General features: G+C 44.2%; 1 protein-coding gene across 2 annotated transcripts in view; it reads right to left on the bottom strand.

The window, feature by feature from the left end:
• Positions 1 to 18,304, bottom strand: part of ACVR2B (activin A receptor type 2B) — a 104,924-nt gene that overhangs the window by 9,232 nt on the left and 77,388 nt on the right. For both annotated transcript variants that reach the window (XM_068175205.1, XM_068175214.1), the window contains exons 3-10: positions 16,185 to 16,294; positions 13,802 to 13,953; positions 12,319 to 12,462; positions 11,089 to 11,232; positions 10,086 to 10,234; positions 6,380 to 6,494; positions 4,532 to 4,670; positions 2,070 to 2,200 (exon numbers count right to left, since the gene is read on the bottom strand). In XM_068175205.1, coding sequence (XP_068031306.1) covers positions 2,070 to 2,200; positions 4,532 to 4,670; positions 6,380 to 6,494; positions 10,086 to 10,234; positions 11,089 to 11,232; positions 12,319 to 12,462; positions 13,802 to 13,953; positions 16,185 to 16,294 — 1,084 coding nt within the window. The remainder of the gene's footprint in view (positions 1 to 2,069; positions 2,201 to 4,531; positions 4,671 to 6,379; positions 6,495 to 10,085; positions 10,235 to 11,088; positions 11,233 to 12,318; positions 12,463 to 13,801; positions 13,954 to 16,184; positions 16,295 to 18,304) is intronic.

Raw genomic sequence — 18,304 nt, 5'->3', positions numbered from 1 at the left:
CTAACAAACGCTAACCCCCTAAGAAAACACTGCATTTAACCTAGAGCCATAGAAAAAACTTCCAAAATTAAATGATAGAACTAAGATTATAAGTGCATAGTTTAAATAAAAATGGGTAACATCACGAAATAAAAAGCTTAAAGTTTTAAAATATTAGAATACATATAAAACAAAATAGAAGTTTGAAAACAGAAACTAGTCCTTCTTTACCTTCTTCACGTTCTTCTTCATAAGTTTAAGTAATATTGTGTAATTAAATAAAAAAATCAACATTACAAAACACAAGTAGATATTAAGTTAAAAATAAAAATAATTTAGGTAACATTTCTTAATTAAACAGTTTACCCTCAAAAAGCCAAATAAAAAAGAAATACATCTCCATTTTTTACCTTATCAGTAAAATACTATAAAATTCACAACTTATGAAACTATAAAATAAATAAAAACTACTAAACATCTAAATGCAAACAAAAAATACCATCGCACAATTTAATCCCAACCTGAACAAAAAAAAAAAAAAAAACAAAAGAAATCAACGTTAGTGGTGCCCCGTGGGAGGATTGAACTCACAACCTTCAGGATGCCAATGTGACTTTTGCTTTTGTATTTCCTCCACACATGTTTGTAGACTACTGTTGCATAATTATATAGCTCCTAGCTAGCTCCAGCACTTTTCCTACCCTGACATGCAGAAAGACAAACCACATTCCAAAAGCTCCTATCCTACCTTGTGCTTTCTTGGGAACCAAGGATGAGCTACCCTCCCAAGACAATTTTTCATAAACAAAGTACAGCTGTTACCAATGAGGAGGCTCCAGAGGAGGTTGAACCAAAAGGGGGAATTACCTCATCACCTGTGTTTCTAATTGGGGATTCTTCTTAATTATGCTAATATGCTAAACTTATAAAGCTGTATTCACCCTGTGTGGGGTGAGCATTTTTCCACATCTGCCCCTGGAGGTCTCCAATCAAAGACCAGTTTTTATATTACCTCCTATGCTAATATTGTCTCAGAAGTGTGTTGTTTTATTTCTATATCTTTAAGGCATCGTGGGCACCACCTTGTCAGAGGGTGGAGAGGTCCATTCAACACAGCCAATGCTCTAAAAAACCCCTACAAGTATTTTGTCCACAGTATGCCAATTACCATGGGATAAGCTTCAAAAATTACTTTAAATATGTGTTTTCATGGTTTGTTTTAAGCATGTGCTTTCTAAGGCTTGGTCGCATTCCGCCCCAAAAGTGCTTTTTGTAATATCAAAATAAATCCCAAATTCAGCAGTTGAAGCTTTAAGAGACAACAAGTATTAGGATTCCCATGATGAAACTGTGAGAGCTGGCAGCACTGTGTCAGTTACTGTGAAACCATTTGCTTTGTTTGCAATCACTTCTCTCGATATCCCCAAAAAATCTGAATTCAACAGTGCTTGAAGAATGCAGCTCTTATTTGAGGTACACTCATCTTCTTTTACAGTCCACAGCTCTCCCTAACTTTTGGGAAATGATTTAGTACACCTGAGTCTAGCCAAATCTGTAGCAGTTTGGGCAAAATAGAGGCATTTGACTACTTACTGGAGCCCAGTGAGATGTCATCATCTCTTATCTTCCCAATCTAAGGAAAATCAGCTCTTTTATTAAAAACGTGAGCCTGAAATGAAGTACCTCTGGGAAACCCACACTGCATTTTGCTTCATTGTCTGCTTGCTTTCACATCTAATTAATTTTTCCTCTATAAACTGCTCTGAGTCTGGCATGGTATCTAGCTTGTAAGGAGTGTGTCTCCAATGGTATGGATCGTTTTCTTTTTCTTTATGAAAGGACTTTATTTTCCATTCTTTCACCATATTAAGGGAGTCCTACTAAAGCACCACACACTCCACATTGAGCACTAGCTGATTATTCAGCTTGTTTAGTCTCTAAAGAACAAGAGATAAAAAGGGAACACAAAGGTGTTGAGCAATCCCTCATTCCCCAGAGCTGACTCTGCCTAACACTGGGAACGCATAACCACATCCCTCATTCCCATCACACAGGAAAATATTTTCCACTGTTAACCAGGAGGGACGTACGGGATGTTTTAGCCAGTGATCCTTGAACACGGGGCGCATCTTCTTGTGAACCACCACTTCTTGCAGGTCCTCAAGGGATGGGTGCTGACCTATTTCTTCTTCAAAAGGCAGCATGTATTCATCCACTGGACCTATGGTGCACACAGAGAATCAGGTTAGAGTAGGAATGGCCTCTGCAGAGCCACGGCATCCCCCGGCATGAATGAGCTGCAGCTCTGGAGCAACCTCAACCCACTGCAACAAAGCCTGACGTTCACATGTCACTGCAGGCAAATGTGATTTACATTCCTCCTGCACAATGGTCTTTGCTGTCCCTGCTGCTTGTCTAGCCGTGCATTTTCCACCTCACTGAGTTACGAATCCGAACCCTCAGCTGGGCCTCTGGATCCCGCCATTTCCTTGAGGAAGTTTGCCAGGTAATCTGTGATTTATTTTAATATAAAGAGCAGATTAACTCATCCTCCCCACATTTTAACACAACGATTCAACACACAATAACCTAGAGAAAGATTTCAGCATGAGCATAGCATAATTTCATTTTAGCACTGACTAACAAGGTTAAGCATATACAACACTTATATTTTCTTGCTTTGTGATCTGGTTTGTTCATAGGTTTGAGTCAGCTCTGACACACTGGAGCCAGATGCACTTGTCCCAAGTACTGGCTCCTAAGTGTAAAATGATTTCTGAATGCTTTAGTTAGACCAGTTCTGGCTGTGGACTGCCCAGGGCCATGGGAATGAGACAACTGTTATGAGTATCAGTGCAGATGCTGGATGATAGCAGTAACTTCTGCTTATTGAAACATCATTTGGCTTTTGGCAATGCAACGATGCTCTCTCAGAAGAGCAACCCAGCTTAACTGATGGGCTTCTCAGGGTGCTCCACAGCATCACTTACGGTTTCTCAGTAGCAAAAAATGACCTCTTTTCAAAGCAGAGATACCTCAAAAGGGTCTTTCCAGCCTAAAATAAAAGAGCTGACCACTTCATCTGGTCATGAATTGTGACACCAACAGCACAACGTTTACTCTAAAGAATGAAATCACTGAAGTGGCTTATCATTATTCTTGCTTACTCAGTGGCAGTCACTAAACCAAACTGAAACACTTGCTCCAATCAGGGTTACTTGTGACTTTCCTTTGCCTCCAAGAGGAACCCAGGCTGTGAAGAGCTGCACTGGTGATCTGCAAGCTAAATGTGCTGTTCATACAGCATCACTTCTGAGCTGGAAGTGCAGATCCAGCTCAGTGTAACTCCCTGTCATCCCAAAGGAAGCCTTCCCTCTGACTCAATGGTGTTGTGTGTGGCACCTGGGGTATCTCAGCTGCTTGAATTGGCAGGAGATGACAAAAATGACAGGAAACATGAAAGTGGATATTTGGGGCACCTCAACAGAGAAGGGCAATTCCTACATGAATGATCTGTGTACCACTGTTTTACCCTACTGTGCTCCCAGTTCCTCCAGCATTTTACCTCGTTAGACTGTACACTTCTGAAGATGAGACCTTCTGTTACCACACACTTATGGGAGGCATTTTAATTATAATCATGCTCCTCAGTCCTACTGCAATGCTAACAAAAACATTTCAAGTCTAGGTGAGGTGCTGTTGTTTTATGAACTTGACATTCAGTTCAGAGCACCCATATCTATACAAGAAGAAAAAAGCTGGAGGAAGCAGCTTTGGAGCTACAATAACATGTGACTGCTTTTCTGTCCTGCAAATGGCAAGGGTCACTAAAGGACAGATGTGCTGACTGGACAGAAAAGATTCCCCACTTCACAGCACCATTTTAGGATTAAAAAAAGGATTAAAACACCATGAATTTCATACTTTTAGATCCTTCAGGAGAAAGTGAGATCTTCCAAAGCTGTAAATGAAACAACAAACCTAGCCTACTGCTGAGACAGAGCTTGATCAGCAAAAGTCAAAGATCAATAACTAATGACTTATGATAGCAGGGAAACAGGCTTGCTGACCCAGGAAGATCCTTCCAGCCCTGTGTTCCTGCTATTTCACTAAGCTGCTTTCCATTCAGGTGACCCCACTTCCCTGCATAGGAGAGGTGACAGCCAAGCTGACTGTGTGACTCTTCTCAGAAGCCCAAGGCATGGCCTGGTCACAGGCAGAAATGTGGAGTGCCACTGAGAGCAGCACAGAGCAGGCTGAGGAATAAAGGACACAGATCCTGTAGGGATCACCTTCTCCTTCTGAATTCTCAGCAATTGGCAAGGTAACTAACATACTAAAAAGTACTTTGAGACTTGAGTGCTTACAAAGGTTATTATATACAGAGAGCAACAACTTATGTTAAAAAAAAGGAAAAACAGGTTAGCTGCTTTTAATAAAAATATGCCATTGATTTTTTTTTTTTTTTTAACAGAGACAGATCCATTCTCTGGACAACTAAACCACACTGAAACAAAACCTTCCCCAGGGAAGACAGGATCTTTATTCTTACCATCAACTGCTCTACATCTGGAGACTAGCTCCCACAACACCAGTCCCATTGCATACATGTCTATTCTCAGGAAGGCGTCTCGTTGGAAGTTGATTGCTCCCTCCAACACTTCAGGAGCCATGTACCTCCTTGTTCCCACCTACAGAGAAAAAACACAGCTCAAGTTACATTGCATTTGGGCCCCTCAGCCTCTGCTGGTTGGAGGTGTGTGACAGCTGGTTTCATTAGCCTGGAGGCCACTGCTGCTAAAGGTGCACCTTGCTCGAGAAACAAGCAAAGGGGAGCTGTTTCTTCTGACACCAATTCTCATTAAGATCACTTGAGTCCAGATGAGCAACATAAAGGAGGAAGCCAAAGTGCAAGGCTACATGTGTGCACACTGCAGGTCTGCATCCCACTGCATGTTGCTCCAGCAGCACACCCTGCATGAGGAAATGCTGTCTTTGGAGACACACAGAACACGCTGAGGTCAAGTCTGGCTTGGTTATACTAACTGTTGAAAGTTCAATCCTCTTTCACTCAAAAAAAACCAAAAACAAAAACAAAAACAAAAAACAAAAAACCAAACCAAACCAAAACAAAAACAAAACAAAACAAAACAAAACAAAAAAACTGTAATCCCCTCCCCCTGGATAAACAAAAACAGAACCAAAAAAAAAAAAAACAGAAAAGAGAAAAAATTATATATCCTGAAATGGTAGGAAAAGGTGTTGGCTTGACAGCCCTAGATAAAACAAGTCTCCTGCATCCACAGTAGTAAAACATGAACCCTGGCTTGCCATGGTTTGGAAAAGACCTCCTCTTGTTTTGAGGGAATAGGTATTTTAGTGCCTCCATTGTTATGTTTAGTGTAGTTCATAATGTAGGAGAGTAGACAGAACAGCAAGGGAAAAGACACCTTTCTTGGGAATTGAAACACTTTTAATAATTTCCTTTAAGAAAATTCTCATCTCTTCTTGCTGTTAGCTGAGGCAGTGGGGACAGAGTGAAGCCAGGATATGGAAAGATGTGCAAAATACTGTAAAAGTCAAAAAAAAGGTGACAAAAATAAGGAAAGCTGAGTAAGGCTAACACAGAAGAGTGTTCATTCCTTCTGAGATAAAGCTATAAAAAGGGAGACTACATTGGAGATGGAAATTCAGGAAGCACTGGAGCCACAAGGAGGGGATGATGGACTTGCTGTCCTGGCATGAGAGCAGAAAGAGGGGCTGCTTGCTGCTACACAAAGGCAGAAAATTAAGAACCCATAAAACTGTAGTATATTGTTTACACAATGCACAGCCAGCTGTGCCAAAGGTCACCCAAGCAGCCAGCCTGGCTGAATTCTTAAAATTAAATCAATAATTTTAGGATTATTAATATTTGCATTGTGGTATCAGTATTAATATTTAGGAGTTTTAATACTTGTGTTATGGCCTAGAGAAGTGGTATGTGCAGCAGACTCCAAAACTAAACATTTCTAAGATTCAGCTGGACTGTCTTGCCTTGCTTTGGTCAAGAAAGGTTGGGCCAGATGATCCTTGAGTTCTTCCCAACATGGTATTCTGTGATTCTATGATTCTGTGGATATTTATACCAAAACAATAAAGACACAATGAGCCCTGTGTCTGAAGGAGGAAGCCACCTGACCCCAGAGCTGGGGGCCCTCACCTGCATAGCAATCAGAAAGCTTGACCACCCTCCCCACCGACCCAGATTAAAGCAGCTCCCAGAATTTATGTCTAAGCACAAGTTTTTATGGAAAAAATACGTATCTCAAAGTGAATTAAATGCATCTAACAAACTAGCCCCCATTCCAGAGAAGCTATGGAAAGGCCAACTTTCTAAAAAGTTAAAGGTAATGATTACCTGTCCATGAGTGTCCCCTGGAGGTTTTCCAGGTTCAAACCGTACAGCCAGACCAAAATCAGCTAGCACAGCTGTCAAGTCATTCTTCAGCAAGACATTTTTACTCTTGAAGTCCCTATGGACAAGCCAAGAAGTAAGGGAAGGGTTTATCATGGCATGTGTCTAAATCACACTGCAGCACACACATTTGTCTACAGACTCAGCAGCTCCCAGTAAATCAGCTCCTTTCTTCCTTTCTCCCCCAGAGTCCCAGCATGGCCAGTGCTGCAAACTTGGCTGCTCCTCACTGCCCTTGTCCCCAAAACATGCCCAAGCAGCCCTGAGCTGACCAGCACAAAGTCAGCCAAACTCTACAGTGAACTAATCTCAAAGTAAAATCTGATCTGAAGGGGCTCTTTTAATTAGAGCAAGCTGTATATAAGGCACCATTTCTTGCTCCAAGCACCAGCTCTGGACCCCCATCTTCTGGGCCCTTCTCATTACCAAGAAGAAAACCAAGGCAGGTTAAGGGAGTATATTACTCTTTATCCTAGTATGGATGTTTGCTCCTATCTACAAAGTTAGATCTTTCTGGAAATCAGCAGATGCTGGTGAGACTTTCTCCACCCTGACTACATGCTTCAACAGACTTTTGCCATAGTCATCTATCAGCCTTCTGTTGCAATTGCTGGATTGATCTTCCCTGGAGAATTCAGAGGGTTGGAAAGCAAGCAGGGAAGGGGGTGAGGCCACACAGACACGCTGTCAGGGTCAGAGCAGGCAGCTGACAGGCAGGTGTAAGAATCTGCAGTAGCGATAGTGGCTCTGTGCTTGAAGGGGACATTTGTGTCAGTCCTGTGCTGCAGCAGGATCATTTCAGGGCAGCTCAGGTAAATCTGCAGGGGCTGGGAAGGGTGGGGGCTGGAGGAAGATCACACTGAGATGCCGAACCAGTCGAGCCCTGTTCCCTGGGCTTCCTGCATTTTCATCTGAAAAGGAATGTTTGGCAATCTAATTAAATTACAGACCTTAGACAGCAGATGGCAATTGTCCTGTATGCTCAGCATTATAACTTCCCTATCATCAATTCATTCGGTGACCCTGCTGATTGCAGGACATTGCAGGCCTGCACAAAATAATTAATGAGGGCAGATACGATTGTTCTGCACTAGAGAGACCTGTCAAAATTCTTTGTGAAGAGAGAAACTGCTGGACCATAGAGAAGGGGCTGCTCCCTGCAGCCTCACATGCCAGAGCATCAGCTCAAAGCACTGCAAGCAAAAATCACCCAGCCCCTGATTCTAAGCTTAAAATATCAGAAGAGAGGATTTATCCTCTCTAAGCCAAACACAGCATGATGGGCATTTCTGGCTTCAGGATTAAAATGGGGGAAGTGGGTGTGAAGTTGGAGGTCGCCATGCAGCCAGTGAACCCCACCAGAAACCAGCCTCCATCAGCTCTAGGGACTCAGTACAGCTTTGCAGAGCCTCCAAAACATTGGTACCCCTCCATTACACAGCAGAACTGCATTTCCCACTATCTGTCATCCCAGTGACTGCCTGCTTCCATGCTATAGCAGTTTCCCCACAGGCTTAGGAAACAGCCATCACCTAATGACATGGATAAACGCCTTTGCTCGTTCAGCTTTAGGGGATTATGCCCTCAGGATGGTACAGATTGTGCATGAGATTTTTGCAAAGCAGTGGCTCGATGAGGACCACACAGAAATTATCAGACAATCTGCCTGAACGATGTGGTTCCAAGGTGAAATAAGATGTAAACCAGCATTACTGTAGAGCATGTGCTGCTGCTCCTCACCTGCAGTGCCCTTCAGGCATGCAACAGTTAACTCCTACATCTTGATACACGATGCAGGGATTTCCCTTTACAATTCCATTCCCCCCCCCCCCCCCCCATTTCCATACATTTCCCCATTTTTCCACTTTCCTTCCTTTCCTTCCACATTTTCCAGCTTTCCTTCCTTCCTTTCACAAACCACCTTGAACTGGCAAGTCTGAGCTACAATGCAAATGTATCCAGGCCAGGGAGAAAAACTAAATGCAAGCCGTGCCAAGTAGATTTCCCATAACATCTTATGAATTAGACCATCCTAAAATGGTCACTGCCAAAGAAAAGTGGCGTGAAAAGAAGAAATTTTTTTTCCATATAGCACTTCAAACTAGGGAATACAGAACAAGCAGACTATGAGTAATGGGCGAATTAATTCGATTGAGACACTGGAGATTTTATTTGCAGCTTCCACGTGGGGGCACTTTTGCACCAACAAGTGATTCCATAACCTTAATCCTCCTTGTAGTGCCGGGGGGGCCAGAGAGGAGTTGGCTGAACCCCTGCCCAGCAGTGACTGGGGAGCTCCACCTGGCAACCCCAGCATCTCCAGCCATGTGCACTGTGGGAAGCCATTCAAAAACACCCCCCACGCCCCCCTCCCTAGACTTAAAATGCGTTTAGTGTTTTCTTTCAAAAATAAAATTAACAGGAGTGGGGTAATCCGAAGGAAATCCCTTGTGTCCTGAAACCCCTCCTCCACTAGATATGTGCTAAATTCACACAAATGCTGCATTCTACAGCTTTTATCACTTGCTAAATGGACAGGGACACTAATGAGCACGATCTGTTGCTTTAAAGCCTTTCTATAGCCTTCCACTGTTCCCCACCCTCAGGAATTTTCATCTATAAACCACTGCCTTTATTCTACAGGGACAAATGTCAGGGACACAGGGGTCAGCTCCAGGAGCAGCACAAAGGCAGCTGCAGGTTCTTTCAAAAGCCCCCATCTCTCCAAAACTTTCAGGTTTGGGGAGGTGGGTGTTTTAGGGGCAGGGATACCCTTGCAAAAACAGGGATTATCTTGCCATACATGAAGCCAGGCCTGCTAGATCAGGTACAAACTGCTGCAGCTGGATGTGGGGTTTAAGTCCCTCCTAGATGAAATGCAGTGGGTGGCGGGGGAGTATGGCCACGGATTACAGCCTGTAAATCCCTTCTGGAAATCTCCCCCATCCTGCCCTGCCACCAGCAAACCACTCAGAAGAAATGCTTTAATGTAGGGCAAGCAGTGTGAGACTTTGGAGAAGGGCTAAAGCATGAGGATGGTTTAACCCAACTTCTTTCTAGCTGTCCCCTCTGCACTGCCACGCAGGCGGGTTGAAGCGTGTGCCAGGAGGTCTCAGGAGCAGGGTGGCACCTGCTGTGGTGTCTCTCATAAGCACCCTGGCATGAATTGGGCCTTATAAAACTACAGGGAAAAGTAACTAGCAGCCATTTTCTGACTTTCCACAGTTTCTCCATTTTTACCTAACTATCAAAGGCTCTGTGGGAAGACACGCAGTGGAGTTATCAGTCCAAACCGGGGAAAAATAGGGTCCAGCTCCTGGTACAGCCACAGAAGATCATAATGTGATGATATTATCAAGCCAAGTCCTTTCAAAGAGTGGTTCTGCAGCAGCAGAATTCCCTTTCCACCAAAAGGGAAGAATTGATGGAAGAGAGAAGCCCCTACTCTTTGGATATTCACCATCAGCCACTACCAACTGTGCTATTCCCCAGGCAAGACACTTACTTGCCCCTCACCATTTTATATGTGGTTGTCCTTGTCTTAGCACAGGATTTGCTGGGTTAAAATGCCTTTACTTCCTAAAAGCACAAATTCCTTCTCCATTCAACAGCATCATTTCAAAGACAGTGTCAACTAAAGAGGCTTTACCTGTGTGCGATGGCAGGTTTGTGTCCTTCACCTTTGCACCAGGGGACATCTTCATGAAGGTAGGACAAGCCACGGGCCATTGTTTCTGCAACATGGCAGAGCTCATTCCAGCTGATAATGTTGCCTTTCAGGTAATCTGTCAGAGAACCCTGCAGAACAGGACATTGTCAGTTCTTAATCATAGACCCCTCTACGTGACAGATGCGCCAACTCATCACTTTAGAGAATGGTTTAGAGAGTTCTTGAAAAATCTGAGCCTTGATTTACTGGGGTAGGGTGGGTGGGGAGCGGCTGGAAATCACTAGTGAAGCAAAAAGGAGAAATAAAAATCAGAAGTGTCCATGAGTTTTCAGCCCTTGACAGCACAGACCTCCTGATGTCTACTTATCTGCCAGGGAAGGGAAGGGAGGTAAGGAAGGGAAAAAATCATCTTTAACCAGAGCAATTCATCCAACCTCAGCAAGGGGAAAGCCTTCCATGCAAGATGAAGCATTGTATCAGCTGGCTGTGGCAATGAATGACTCAAGCAGACCTTGGGTTTACCAGGGGGATAACACTGCTGGCTCGACCCCAGATTTGCACATTTGTTTTAAGTGTTAGTCATGGTTTATAACTAAAGCAATCTATGAAGTGGGAGATGGGCCCCAAGGCTCAAAAGCAAACATGGAGCCCATCTGCAAGGGGCAAAGTTGGGTCTGCAAAATCTGTCACCCACAGTGCTCATCTATGCACATCAAGAGATGGTGATCACTACAGATGTGAGCTGTGGCCTTTTGTGCCTCTCTCCCTTCCTAAATCCCACTTTTATTAATCTTTTGTTTGTGTAGGAAAGCATTGAAAACTAAAGAAAAAGGGCATTTGAAGCAGGAGAGCAGGAGCACTTTGCTACCACAGTCATGGCCCACCAGGAACATACTGGAGGGATTACAGGGATTATAATCCTGCTGTATCACAACCAGCTCCCTCTCTGCCTTCCCAAAATGTATGTGCAATGATACATTACCTTGTCGTGGAAAGCTGTGATCAGCCAGAGCTCTGTCTCCAGGTTTGTCCCCCTTTTCTCTGCTGCGATAAATTGCAAAAGGTTTTCATGCTTCATGCCAGGAGTGTTGAAAATCTCCCTCTCACTCTGCCAAGATTGCTTATCCTGAAGCAGGGAGAAAAGCACCATCAAAGATCACGCTTCCCTTTAAAGCAAACAGCTCCTTCAGTTCAGTCAGAGCTGCTCACACTACTCTAAAAATCATGCTCCTGTGTTAGGATGTGATGCATCCCTTCAAAAGGAGGCTGTTTTCCCTAAAGAAGAAAGACAAGTTGCTGTCCTCAGTCTCCCCTCTCCAAAATTATCCTCAGCTGTTCCTAAAGGACATGTGTGGGGAGCGGAGAGGAAGCCAAACTCAACCTTTCTGAGAAATAATATTTTTCAAGATTTCCTAAGGATACGTGCAAGAAGAAAGCCTGTGCATACAGCACCCAGGATCAGCCTTGTAGGGTAATTGCTGCAATTGCAAAATCTAATCTAGGCTCTATTGAATATTTACTAGTAGGTCACAGCTGGTTTGGACAGAAGATGTGCAGATCTCCTTTAGCAATGTATGACAATAAATATGAGGTGAAAAAGTACTGAAGGAGACAGCAGAGAAGCACAAAGAGGTTTTAGTCATTTTTATCTCACTTGATTTTTGATTGCTTTACTCTTTTCATCTGCAATTCCTAGAGAATCAAGTCAGGAGTGTTCAAAGGCTTCCTGGAGCAGAAGACAGGAGCTGACAGAAACGCTGCAGCACAATTAGCTCTCAGAGCACCAGGGCTCTGCCTTTGGAGGCTGTAAACTGCTCACTACGTTTGGATCCAGATTTACAATCCACCCAGGCAGGACACACAAAGCCAGGGCTCTGGCCCTTTGTGTGCACTCTGGGCACTGCAGAGGGATGCCTTGCTGGATTTAAACAACACAGGCATTTGCAGGGAAGTTAACATACCCTGTAGATTTCAGAATGTGCTTGGTTTTGCCCTTCTTGCAACAAGCACTACTACAGGAAGCATTTGGTAATGAGATAACGCAGGGAGAAGTGTAGGAAGGAAGGGTCCTTGAACATTTTCCCCCAGCAGAAGAGCCGAAATGCATCTTTGTTATGACTCAAAAACCATAATCTCCATAGGCACTTAGAGCATCTCAGCACTGGTGAGGAAGCCCCTGGCAAGTAAGAACCTAGTGCAGTGTCCCTCTCACCTGAATAGGGAAGATTTTCACTGCCACATAGTCGTTCATCAGCTGAGCCTTCCACACGCAGCCAAAGCGTCCCCTTGCCTTGATCTCCAAGAGCTGCAGGGGCTTTAGGCCAACCAGGGGAGAAGGGGGTGGTGGGCCAGGATCCTGCACAAGAGAAAGAAACACTGTCACCAGCTGAAGCTGGACTGTAAAATAAAGGGAGGGGAGGAATCGAGAGACTGCACATGAGGAAAGAAGTGTCAAGAAGTAACATTTATTTAATGCAAATTAGTTAGGTGCACTGTTTGCAGCAAGAACAGCCTGAAATTCCCTGTCTCACTTCCTCTGTAGGGTTTTGGTATCAAACATGTATAACAATCTGCACCTCCAAGTGTCACTTGGTGACACTACTGCCTGCCATGCTCTGGGCAAAACCTGAATTCTCCTGTGTTTTCAAAGCAAAAGTTATTTTGGGCTGTAAAGCACTGATGTCCTCAAGGCTACCTCCTGCTGGAAGTGGGAACCTTTAGATCTTTGTGACCAGACAGCTAACTATATCTAAAACCTCCCACTGCTCTTCACTACATTAGCATGTTCCATGTCACCCCAGCCATGGGCAGTGAACAGGTCTGTCAGCATCATACAGATCACATCTGCCTAAACTCTGCATTTGTCCAGGAGAACAATGTGACCCTGTAGGATGTGTGGGGCTGGAGCTCTGTCCTACCTGCTTTGGGAAAGGTTCACAGTATCATGGAATGGTTTGGATTGGAAGGAAACCTTAAAGATCACCCAGTTCCAACCCCCCTACCATGGGCAGGGACACCTTCCACTAGAACAGGGTGCTCAGAGCCCCATCCAATCCAGCCTTGAACACTTAGGGGGATGGGGCAGCCACAGCTTCTCTGGGCACCCTGTGCCAGTGCCTCATCACCTTCACAGGGAAGAATTTTTTCCTAATATCTAATCTAAACCTGCTCTCTTTCAATTTGAACCCATTCCCACTTGTCCTGTCACCACATGCTCTTGTAAAAAGTTCCCCTCTGTCCTTCTTGTGGGCTCCCTTCAGGCACTGAAGGCTGCAATTATGTCACCCCAAAGCCTCCTAGATCCATTCTCTGAGGGTTCATAAAACCTGAGCTTCATCAGAGAAAGCATCTTCCCTCCTCTCCTAAAGCTGGCAGGAACTTTATCATCTCTTAGATCTCTGATGCTCTACAAAATTGGCTGAAAGCAGGCAATGGGTTTGAGAGTTTGGGAGGAAGGGCAGCCACCAAGCAGGGCTGTCTAATTCCCTCCCTCAGCTATCTCAGACATGGTGGTAACCCCACCTAAACCCATCAGTCTGACACTTCCATAGTGGCCAACTGTGCTACCAACTTCAAAAAGCAGAGAAGAAGAGTTAGGCCACCTGAAAAGAGTGAGGCAGAAGTGGGTGTTAACACACACTGAGCAGCCCCCGTGCCTTTTGCAAGGCCCAAAGAAAGGGGAGCGACTCCCTGACCTCAATGATGTCCACGTGGCCGTAGGGAGGCTTCCGGTGCCGGTACATCCAGAAGGCCAGCAGGATGGCCATGGACAGCACGGCGATGGGCAGCAGGGAGTACACCAGGATGTTGAGCAGGGAGGGCGTTGGCGGCGGCGGCTCATATATGACTGTGAGAAAAGAGCAGGGTAAGAGAAGGAAAAGAATCTTCAGGAATGCAGCAGCACTGGCAGCTGCACATCCAGAGGCAACCAAACCCTATCTGTCCCTCCACTCCAAAGCTGACAGTGCTGGCTGGCGCGTCCCATGATGACAGCCCCAAGGTTCAAAATCATCTTTACAGTCTGATTCATACTGATGGACAAACCTTTTTCCTCTGTGTTTATGGTCTTTAATCGTATTTACACTGGGTGTCAGCAAAGCAAGCCTTCCAATGCTACACAGACCACCTTTGGTGTTTGATGGGATGGCTGGCCAAGCTCTGTCTCCACAGAAGAAAAACATTCCCCGTGGTAATTGTAAAGGGGTAGGACTAGGTGCCAAAAACATAACTGAGGTACAATTACACAAGGTAATAGAGAGTGACATCTGAAGTTTTGTCTTTGTTTCCTTCAAGCCCAAAAATGCCAAATTTGATGCAAAAATCCATTTTTATAGAACCAAGAATTTCCAGTTCTTGGGGTTCAAAGGACAGTTCAGGAAGGAATTTGGTCCAAACACCCTATCCATCAGAGGGATTTATATCGAACCATGAAAGATGTGGAGAAATGGCTTTCGGTATTGGCCAAGTATCTACTGGCAAACCGACCAAACAAGTTGAAAATTTTCAGGGCTTAATGAGTTAAATATATGGTATTTAAGCCTGATGCATTGGCTAAGGTTACCTGAACATTGGTTTTTGGCTGATCAATGGGTAAAAGCTCATTGCTGAGGGCAAACAAAACAAAAAGACATGAACACGACATGTTTACAGTTCTTGTATGTAAAGCAAGAATATTCATAAGGCTCCATGGTTTTCTCTTCTCCATACAAATAATGTTAGTAATGGAGTTACAATGGCCCAAACCATTTTGCAAGCTGAGCCTCCATCTGACCTTTATTTAAGATAGGTATTTCTTGTTGGGATACACAAAAGCAGAACATTTCCTCCTCTTAACCCTTCCAAATGTATTAAGGCAGCACGAAATCCCTTGCAGCATTGCTTTACCTTTCACAGTGATAGACAAGTTGTCAGTTTTTAGTGAAATGCTGCCGGAGCCACAATCAAATGCACTATTCCCACAGTAGTTCTTGTTCCAAATTACATCAGTGCAGTTGAGACACAAACAATGGGAATACTAAATGGAGCCATGTTGCTATGTTGGAGACAGGGAAGGAAAAAATAGCAAGACTTGCCAAATTAAACAAAAAAAAAACTGTGAGAGAAAGAATATTTGCTACTAGGTTGCTACGGGTACGTTAATAACAGGAGATAATATAACCCATGTAAACAATTAAAAACCTATCAGGACAGCCCAGAAAAATCTGGTAAAGGTCTACTGGAACATCTCAGTAAATGCAGGTAGTGCCAACCAACCTAAGGAAAAGATTCACCTGTTTTAATAGTTTGTATTGAATGATATTTTAAAAATTATACACCAAAAAGAGTAATTGTTTTTCTATTAGCCTCTGAAGAAGGTCCTGCTATTACTTTTCTTCCTTGATGCATATCCATAGACTCTAAAAGCTCACACACACCCTTTCCCTTTCAATCCCCAGATCAACAAAGCAGAATCAAATGCAAAATCCCACATGCTCAAGGTTTCTGGAAACTCATGACCTGTGAATTTAATGAGGAAGGTGTTAAACACCTTTTAAGAGTTTAAGGCTCAATCCATGCTGTATAAATCACTCTGCCCTCTTCCCCTTGTGTGGGATTTTGTTTTGTAACATCCCACAGTGAACTGTCCACCATAAAGAAAACTTAACCCTTACTGATGGTATCCAAAGTGTTGGTACAGCTTTAGCCATAGAGTCAAGAAACCTATTCTTAAAGAACTTTAGCCAAAGGATTTCTGACTTTGTAACCAAAACATCCATCAACTCAATGTTGACGTGAAGTTGAATCAGGGGAGGTTTAGGATAAATATTAGGAGAGGTTCTTCACCCAGACGGTGGTTGGACACTGGAACAGGCTCCCCACGGAAGTGGTGACAGCACCAAGCTCAAAGCCCAAGGAGCATTTGGACAACACCCACAGGCACAGGGTGTGAATCTTGGGGGTTCCTTATGCAGGTCCAGGAGTTGTACTCAATGATCCCAGTGAGCCCCTCCCAACTCAGGACATCCTGTTTCTATTAATGTCCTTGAAAACTGGGTCTAGAGGAAGAGACCCCAACTCCCCATCTTCCCAGTCACTCACCTTCAGGGCCGGTGACTTCAGGCAAATGGGTAAATTTCTCATTGCAATAGTTGCCCTCGCAGCAGCAGAAAAACACCTGAGGGTTTTCTTCTGTGGCTACACACTCCTGCCTGCACCAGGGAGGGACAGACACAGAATGAAGGGGAGAGAGAAACATTGTCAGCCAACTCCTGCCTCTTGTCTTTGGGAGCCAACGTGCCCCAGATTGTCTTCTCCACACACCTTTTCCTGCAGCTGCACTGCACAGATCAGCAGTCTCCACTTACGGAGAACAACTTGGCACTCAAACACCCCAGCGGATAGCAAAGACCCTTGAAAAGACTGCAAAGGAAACAAATGCTTCCATATGTACTGAGGGCATTAGATGGTGAGTAATAAATAACAGCCGCTGCTGCTAACAGAATGAGAAGGAGAAAAACGACAGAGAGACGCCTCAGTCCCTGAGCAGTGACTTTCCCACAGCCCATATGAACGCTGCCAGGGCAGAGAAGTATTTGATGATGCAATTAAAGATTGTGCCATAAAGCACACATGACGAGGGCTGAGCTAAGGCTGCTCCCACAGCCTTGAGCATCACCAGCTCTGCACACTCGAAGGGCACCAGACAGCAGCAGCCACGGCCCTGCTGCAGCAGGGGAGAGCTGCAGGTCTGAGGACATGCAGTGATAGTTCAAAGGTAATGGCTTTAAACTGAAAGAGGTTGGATATTAGCCACAAATTCTTTATTGTGAGGGTGGTGAGGGACTAGAGCAGGCTGTTCAGAGAAGCTGTGGATGCCTCATCCCTGGAAGTGTTACAAGGTTAGGTTGGATGGGACTTGGATCATCCTTGGGCCTGTGGAATGTATCCCTTCCCATGGCAGGGGGCTGGAACTAGATGATCTTTAAAAGTCCCTTCCAACCCTAACCATTCGAGGTTCCTATGATTCTCATTTTGTTTCTAGAGTTTTTAAGTTTAATTTTCAAGTGATGTCTCCTCCATAAAAAGCTTATTTCTGCACAAAAACCTTTAAGAAAATCAGGTTGCAGCTCTCATTTTCTGCCTTTGCCTCTTATCCAGGTGTTGTAGATGTCGGTACTGCTACAGCCTTCCCAGCACTGAGATTTCCTTCCACATTGTGCAAGGCCTTAGGGGACTTCCATGGATCAAACCAACTCCACTTCCACACATCCTCCCTCTCCCCACAGATCAATGCCAGAAGAGATGTGCAGTGATTTTTTGCAGTACTTTAGCTGTCATTTCTTTCTGTTTCATAAATGCTGCTTCCCTTCCCTGCCACCTTTTGCTGTACTAAGCTCTGGTTTTAGTTATTAGGCTTGCAGAGCTGCTCTCCACAGAGAACTGTATCAAACTATTTCCTGAAGCCCAGCTAAATTATATGCATAACTTCCTTCCCTCGACCACTTGGAGGAAGTAGCAAAACAATCATATGTGTTTGACATTATTACTCATTTCTGAATCCATGCCAAGCCTCCCTTTCTGTGTTATCACTGACATACTGCCACGAGAAGAATGGAAAGGGCCCTCTTCAATCCTAGCACTGGGTAGTTTTCAGTGCTTTACTCCCTTTGGGGGAAAAAAATGGCTATAGCCAAACTGTCTCCTCCAAGGTCTCAGCTGGGAAGCACTTGGTTTGTTTTTCAGGCTCTCTTTTTTTTCAACTTCAAAGCAAAAAAGCAGCCATTTGACTTATTCAAATGAACAAAGATGTTTCAACAAGTTAAACAGCGTTTCCAGATGCTTTTTTGTGAAATCAGATAACAAGCCCTTTGGATTTAACAGCATCAGTGTTGGAGCTTTCAATAGAAAACACATCCTTTGCTAAATCTGTTGGTTAAAAATTCAAGCTAATGAGTGAAAACAGCCTGCTCCACATCTGCAGTTCATTATCCCTGTCTCCGAGTGAAGCCATCCAGGTATGTATGACATGTTACATTTAGCAAATATTACAGCTGAGACAGAGGGGGAGAATGACACATTTTTCTGTGGCAGGGAGGGCACGTTTCGGAGCGGCTCACGTGCTCTGCAGGGGAATGTGAACATGACCTCTCCGGCAGGGCTGTGTAAATAAATGTGAGCACACAAGTCGATTTTTAAACACTACCTTTTTCCTATAACCT

The sequence above is a fragment of the Anomalospiza imberbis genome, chromosome 1, assembly GCF_031753505.1.
Source record: "Anomalospiza imberbis isolate Cuckoo-Finch-1a 21T00152 chromosome 1, ASM3175350v1, whole genome shotgun sequence".
Classification (NCBI taxonomy): Eukaryota; Metazoa; Chordata; class Aves; order Passeriformes; family Viduidae; genus Anomalospiza; species Anomalospiza imberbis.
Note: the sequence above shows the minus strand (reverse complement) of the source record. Positions and strands in the feature narration are given on the sequence as shown.